This window comes from Triticum aestivum, chromosome 4B (assembly GCF_018294505.1).
Source record: "Triticum aestivum cultivar Chinese Spring chromosome 4B, IWGSC CS RefSeq v2.1, whole genome shotgun sequence".
Taxonomy (NCBI): Eukaryota; Viridiplantae; Streptophyta; class Magnoliopsida; order Poales; family Poaceae; genus Triticum; species Triticum aestivum.
The window spans coordinates 446,448,514-446,456,361 of NC_057804.1; the positions used below are offsets into that span (position 1 = coordinate 446,448,514).

The 7,848-nt window shown below is 44.9% G+C and overlaps 1 protein-coding gene across 1 annotated transcript; it reads right to left on the reverse strand.

Moving 5' to 3' along the window:
- On the reverse strand, positions 1-1,291 carry LOC123094965 (AT-hook motif nuclear-localized protein 22). Its single transcript, XM_044516817.1, has one exon. It carries the CDS (start codon positions 898-900, stop codon positions 130-132), a length of 771 nt encoding a protein of 256 aa, XP_044372752.1. The 5' UTR covers positions 901-1,291; the 3' UTR covers positions 1-129.
- Between the last annotated feature and the right edge of the window lie 6,557 nt (positions 1,292-7,848).

Sequence of the window (7,848 nt, forward strand, 5' to 3'; positions counted from 1 at the left end):
TACCCATGCATGACATAGCAACTTAATTAACAAGATAATGGAAGCTAGGCAAACAACTAGGGAGAAGCAGAAAGCTAAACTAGCTAGGTAGAGGAACCGCCGCGCGCGATTCGCCTCGCCGGTGCAGTGCTAGAATGACGTCGGTGGAGGCCGCGCCACGGCTGCCTGTCCCCACTGCCCGAACATGTCGCCGGGCGGCGTCTGCGGCACGGCGTACATCGGTGGGGGCACGGCGGCGCCTCCGCTGCCCTGCTGCTCCAGCTGCGTGGCGGCGCCCTCCGACCCGGACAGCACGGCGCCCTCCTCAGCGTCTTGATCCAGCGGCAGCCTTTCGTACGTGGCGTTGCCGAACGTGGCCGCGATCACCATGACGGGGCCCGACGCGAGCAGCTCCCCCATCACGCTGCCCCCGACCACCTGCCCCTGCCCGCCCGCGAGGTACACGGCGAGCCCCGTCGCCCCGGGCGGCGCCGGCGCCGGGAGGAAGGCGCCAGACAGGGAGAGTATCTCGAACCGCCCCCTTAGGGCGACGGCGGCCGCCCCGGTCCCTGCGGGCTGGCGCAGCGTGACGTTGGTGACGGCGCCGCTCCCGCTGAGGACTGAGACGCCGCGCTGCCTGCGGCGGGAGAAGGCCGCGATGGCCTCGACGATGTCGGCCCCGCTGGCGATCTCCAACACGTGGGAGCGCATCGCGTTGGGGCTCTCCCGCGTCACCACGACGGGGGGCTTGGGCTTGTTCTTGGACCCCGGGGGCCTGCCGCGCGGCCGGCGCCCCGAACCCGAGGACCCCCCACCGGCCGAGGGCGGCGGCGACGCGTCGTCCTCGTCGTTGTTGCTGCCGGCAGGGACGTGGGCGTAGCCGTGGTTGCCCTGGAGCGGGTGGCCGTCCATGCTCCCCATCTCTTGGGCTTGGGCTTCGGCCGCCGCGCCGGCCGGCCACCAGTCTGCCAGCCCTACAATTTTCGCGGTCGTCGCCGAAGAACGAAGATGGCACAGCCTTAGGCTCCTGCAAGAGCGCCTCCAATGCAAGCGGCGGCGGCGGCGGCAGTGAATCTCTGGTTGCTAGCTAGTGGTTGTATGGTATGGGACGGAACTATGGGCGTTGGCGTTGCTCTCACCGGCTAGGAGGAGTATTTATTTACGGCTCCTTCTAGAATTCGCTTCGCTTCTTCTGCTCTCGTCGGCGCGGGCGCGGGCGCGGGGTAGCAGTCGTAGCCGCACTGGCACAATCAAAACCACTCTGCTACGATCAAACGGGAGGCTCATCTCTTGGCTCCCGACTGGGTACCGAGGCAGTATATATGCACGGCACGGCCCTGTGGCAAATGTAACGGCGCTGGTAGTACGTCGCGGTTAGTTAGTGTGAGCGTGTGGCCCAGTGGGCAGTGGCCACATGCGTACGCACGTTAAGCAGTGTTTAGGAGAGGGAGGCATGGCATTCTGATCGGGTCAGGTGGGCTTTGAAAAAATGTCGTGCAAATGGACGAAAACGGAACAGCTGCGCGCCGAGAGGCCTTTGGAAGCACGGAGCTGTTTAAGCACGTGCCCCTTTTGAATGCCATGGACCAAGACGACGGAGTCCATAATGACCCTTCCCTCTTTTGCCTGCCCTGCCAAGTGCCAACCCATCCATAGTCGATTCCCGCTTTTTAGTTTGGAGGATGTGTTCAACACATACGACTTTACATGCATGTGCTCAATTTGAAAATCACACTTCTCTTGTGAAAATACCAAACGCCATATATTAGAATCGACTAGTCCTTATAAGACTGGTAATTCAAGTCTGAGCCCGGGCTCATCTACACCCGATGAAGAGTAAATTTATAAAAAGTAGTAACAAAATTCAGAATTTTTTAGGCATCAACGATGATCGAGTGTGCAAGTAGCGTGTAAATTTTCGCGAGGTTTCGGCATTCGAGGATCTATCTACTATTAAGAGCTCACGAAAAGGAAAGGCCCTAGTGCCTGAGAATGAGAAAGCTGTTGAAGTAGTTCTAGCGAAGGAATTGAAGGTTAGACCAGTGCTCCCATGCCATTAGCTCCAGAGAAAGCTAAAAGGCCACTTGCTCCATTAAAGCGTATCGATGAGAATGTGCCAGCCTCTGATGGTGTTCAGCCGATGGAAGTTAGCGATGAAGAAATTCAGAAAAATCCCTAGGGATCATTTCCGCTATTTCCAGCTGAGTACGACCCCAATGGCTGTGCATTCAACGAACAACTTCATTTCTCGAAGCTTGCATTCTTTGGGGTCAGCCCTTACAATGGAGAAAGGACTTCACTGTCACCAAGGTTATGGACTAAAGAACAAGCTGTCTATTATGCTCGGATCCTGTTTGGCAAGAACAAAATTTTCAATCATAAGATGTTAAACTTCGCCAAGCTCGAAGGAATTCCTTGCTTCCATCATGCAATTGAGCATATTGAACATGCTCTTCTGAAGGGATTCGTGCGCTTTAATCATGGCTGGAACAAAGAGATTATCCTTCAATTCTCTGCCACACTATATATCTCAGGAGAACTTGAAAACACCTCATCCTGGACGCTTGAATGGATGACTGGCAGAGAAAGGTTCAAATGTTCGGCAGATCATTTTCTGGCCTTGATAAATCTTCCTCGATGTGAGTTTGAGAAGGATAGAGAGCACATGCTGCATTACTGGGAAGTGTCCGAAGCACAACTCCACATCCTGATGGATCCCACCATGGTTGGTGACGAGTGCATTGATGTTGATCCGAAGAAGTTGGCTTATGACAACAAAGTACTATTTCACATTCTGTGCAAATACTATCATGCCGACGAACAGACCAAATTCCATCAAAGGCATTATGGGAAATGCACTTCTGGCCATGTCTCAAGAAATTAAGTTCGACATTCCTGACCTTTTCATTCAAAACCTCGCGTGTGCAGCAGATAACCCTCACTCATTGAAGCCTTATGCTCCGTGGATCATGTTCGCAATCGAGCAGCTCACCAATGAAAAATTATTCTGGGCTTACATTCCAAAAGTATTCATGCCACCAGTTCGTCACACTCTGCACATTGTGAAGGATAGTGGAAAAGGGAAGGAACTTGTTGATAATGCAGCAAATGCTTCTGCGTCTGAAAATGCACCAAAGGTCAAGGAAGCCAGGATTGTAATCCCTCGTGAGGAAAATCCATCTTTTTATGAGATTTGTATTCGCACGCAGCAGACACTGGGAAGACACATTAAGCTGGATAGAAAAGAAAAGGTGGAGTTAATGACAGAGGTGAATCTAATTCATAATCACACTCGCCAAATTCTTCTGCATCAGAAGGATGCAAGGAAGCACTCATGGACTTTGTTGAGAAAGCATTACTCTCGCAAGGATTTAGCTAAAAAAGGCATCTTCAAGGAGTATGACTACCTGGACTTGCTTGCTGTTCCACGCATCCGAAGACAAACTCCAGTGCTCCCACAATGTTCTACTTCAACGGATCTGTTGTTTATCGGCCATGATGATGAAATTGCACATACAACTGTTACTCTTATCTTCAAGCCAGATGTTCATCGCTCCAAGACTTCCAGAGCCCAGGCTGCCACCCTGCCTTTGCCTCGACCATTCCTCATTCTCCAGACACTGATTCGTCGAGTGGTTTTAATTATGATTCGGAAGATACTCCCACGGAGTAGTTCCTCGAATGTATTCTCTTTCCTTTTTGACACTTGTTGACAAAAGGGGGAGAATTACATCGAGTGATATTTTATCAGGCTTTGCAGGATGTTTTTTCTTCACATTTTGGTTTTCGCTTGAACAATTTGTTTCATGAACTTATCGCACGCATGTGGTGCTGAAACACTCGAACGTCATGTAACGTTAATAACCCCCGTCTGCAATATTATTTGCTTCGCACTATATGTCTGGAGGTACCATCGAATGTGTTTTTCCTGTGAATGATTATCATCGATAATTATCTATATTACATGGAAACATATTTGCACCTTGAAGAAGAACATAAAATTATCATGTGACGATACTAAGTTGGAGAAGTACTTCAAGTACTAAATGACTTAACTGATGTGGTTGGATATGAGCTGATTGTTATCTTTTATTATCTAACCTTGCAGGAAGAGAATGTCAGTCTAAACCTCTATGCCGTACGTGAAGGCCATATGATTCACTGACAAAGTGTCTTTCTCTTGCAATTATCTCTCGTATTATCTTTTGTATTGCAGGGAAACCACATCTGAAGCATATCCATTCTGAGCTATATTCTTCTATTTTTTTCCTTGCTCTGATTATATCGAATATCTAACATGCATAAAAACTACATCTTGTCTGGATCAAATTTGTGTTATGAGAAAACCTTCATGCTATATGCTTCGTCATAAATCTTTCAGAGCATATTTCAAATCTAATTCTCTTCGAAGATTTTGTGACAGGAATCACCTCAGACACTTTCGAGTGCATTGAAAGAATTCAAGTATAAGATCATTTGTCAATGACACTCTCACGAAGAAAAATCTCATCTCCCTCCGGTTCTTCATGATCTGAAGCATATCTCAAGGGGGAGATTAATTTATCTTCGTACTTATCTCTCGACTCTCATTATTCTTCGCATTACAAATCATTCATTATCTATCCCTCGATGTGATATGTTTTCTCAACAATCGTCCAAAAAGGGGGACATTGTTGGTGCAATATCTTCCTACCTTGTGTTTTGGAGATTGTTGACAGAAACATGTATGGACTAATTTGTTTGCTAGTGCATACAGAGAGAGAAAGTACATACACAACCGAAGAGAATGTTGTCTCCGGTGCTGAGTTCGTGGAACTTCACCGAAGTATATCTGCATTGCAGAGAAGAGCGAGATATATTTGTTGAAGTCATATAGTCAAGAAGATTGATGTGAAGAAATCGACCCCTTGAAAGTTTACTGCTGAAGCAAAGCTTTTTGATTTGGTACTGTTGTCCGAAGAAATTGACTGCAGCGATGGAATTTAAAGACAATGTGAAGACGTAGTATTCATTTTGTCTTTCTCCTTTCCTTCTTTTGAGTCATAGGACCTCCGTACTATTAAGAGGGGTATAGGTTCTCGATGCTTAGATCTGCTGTGATGCATAGCCAAAACCTATGAAAGCTGCGAGAGAAATATCTTTGTGCTCCGAGCAAATACTTGCCAGCAAGATACTGTGATCTTCTTTGATGCGAGAAATGTGTCTCAGGCCAAGGACTTAGCATTACTTGCTCCGCAAGAAATGTTACCATTCTGCTCAAATCCGACCATTGGCTGAACCCAATGTCTAATTTAGCCTTTTCCCATAAGGGAAGGCTGCGGCTATAAATAGCCACCCCGCTCCAACATTGTCGGTCGGCTGCTCCGCTTGAGATTTCTGAGAAGATTGATTTGAGAAACCCCTCTCCGAGTGGTTTGACTTTAAAATTCACGGAGAGAAAAACCAAGAGCCCAAACTTAGACAGTGGTTTAGCATCGCAGTAGTTTTGATTGAGAGTTCTTGTACCTATTACTCTTGAGAGCTGCGCACTCTCTAGACGGATAGGTTTCGGCTTGAGTGTTGAAGAGTTGTTGTCTTCACCGAGCCTGATCTTCAGCAACCAAGAGTGATTGTGGTTCGTGAAGGTCGACTGAAGGTTTGGAGATTATCGACAAGGATCTACCCTGAGTGAAATCAACCTGAGTTTGATCAGCTCTGCATTGAAGGAGAATAGGGTGAAGAGAGTTTATCTTCCGTGTTGAGTCACACCCCCTCCAACCAGAGGTAGCCCTTTGGCAGAAGATTGAACTGGTCTACCAAATCTCTTTGTCGCCATCGAGCACCACTGGTTAAATCTACTCTACTGCATTTCCTTCAGCAGTTTATATTCATGCTCTGTGCCGATAGTTTATTTGATCATTTCATTCAAGTTCTTATCATCTTGTGTCTCTGTGATCATACTGTTTCATTCTCATCGCCTGTATTCATTCATTACCATCATATTCCTCCGATTCACTTGTGAAATCTTTCCATATCATTTTTCTTCAGTGTGTACCATGTTGTGTCTCATTCTACTACATCTGTTTGCTTGTTGTATTACACTTATTGTAGTTAAACCTGTAATTTCACAAGCTCGTACTGTTATCAGTGTTTTCATCAATGAATACACTTCCAAGGAAGACTATTAATTTAGTTTATTTCCTTCGATACTCTATTCTGCTGCTGTGATTGGGATAAGTTTCAAAACTTTTGAAAGAAATTTTGAATCTCCCATTCACCCAATCTGGTCAATATACTCTCGGTCCTAACACTACGGGTCCATAGCTAGTAGCTAGATGGTTTCTTCTCTCTCTTTGATATTCAATACAACGTTCTCCTTGATGTTCATGGAGATCTATTCGATGTAATCTTCTTTTGCGGTGTGTTTGTTGGGATCCAATGAATTGTGGGTTTATAATCAGATTATGCATGAATATTATTTGAGTCTTCTCTGGACTCTTTTATGCATGATTGTTATAGCTTTGTATTTCCCTCTGATCTATCCGTTTGGTTTGGCCAACTAGATTGATTTATCTTGCAATGGAAGAGGTGCTTCGTGACGGGTTCAATCTTGCGCTGCTCCATCCCAGTGAATAAGTTGGGGAAAGGACACACATTTGTATTGTTGCCATTAAGGATAAAACGATGGGGTTTATTCATATTGATTGGATTTACTTTGTCTACATCATGTCATCTTGCTTAAGGCGTTACTCTGTTTTTATGACTTAATACCCTAGATGCGTCCTAGATAGCGGTCGATGGGCGGAGTAATAGTAGTAGATGTAGGTAGGAGTCAGTCTACTCGTCTCGGACGTGATGCCTACATACATGATCATTTCCTTGAATATCGTCATAACTATGCACTTTTATATCAATTGCCCAACAATAATTTGTTTAGCCACCGTATGCTTTTTGTTCGAGAGAGAAGCCTCTAGGGAAAACTATGCCCCCCGGCTCTACTTTTTTTGTGTTTTATTTTATCTATCTACTATTACGGATTTGATCCTTGCAAATAACCACCGAGGGGATTGACAACCTCCTTGATCGCGTTGGGCGCAACTATTTGCTTTTGTGTGTGTGCTGGTACTACTGATGAGGTTATGTGTGGTTCTCCTACTGGATTGATAACCTTGGTTCTTAACTGAGGGAAATACCTATCTCTACTGTACTGCATCATCCTCTCCTCTTCGAGGAAATACCAACGTATCTCACAAGTATCATGTACTCCATAACTCATATGGTGTTGTCTTGCCGAACTATAAGACGGTGCTCTGTTTGGTGTATTTGTTGTTTTTCAAGTGTATGTCCCCAAATTTGCTAAAACAGATCAGTAAGAAATAATTCCACAATTATCTAAGTGTTTTGCTAAACTCATGACTTATATAATTTTATTCATTATTGAAGATACTTTTATCTTTGTAACAATGATACTTATCTTCATTATGAACTTTTATTTGAACGTTTCAAATGTTTTGTTCTGAATTCCTTTGAACCTTTCAAATATTTTAGATTTATGTCAAGTAAATCATATTTACTTAAATTATTAATGAAGCATAATAAATCACCGCGCCTAGGAAGTCCATCAGATCTCAATACATTACTATGTATTAATGGATTCGAAATCAAAACACTTTAATAATTCATCTATATGAAGATTAATTTTTCGATACAACCAAGCAGTACCACATTCAAGTGGTTTTATCAGTCTTCTCAAGACATTTAGCATTAATGTTATACATTTATCCATTCAAGATTTCATGAATAAACCATCAATAATAGAGGTAAATCCGAAACATATTCTTATAATAACTAGAACAAATTGTTTAAAACTTATAAGAATTTCCATCGCAT

Excerpts from the sequence above, each read along its gene's own strand:
- LOC123094965 (XM_044516817.1), bottom strand. The coding sequence starts at position 900 with ATGGGGAGCATGGACGGCCACCCGCTCCAGGGCAACCACGGCTACGCC.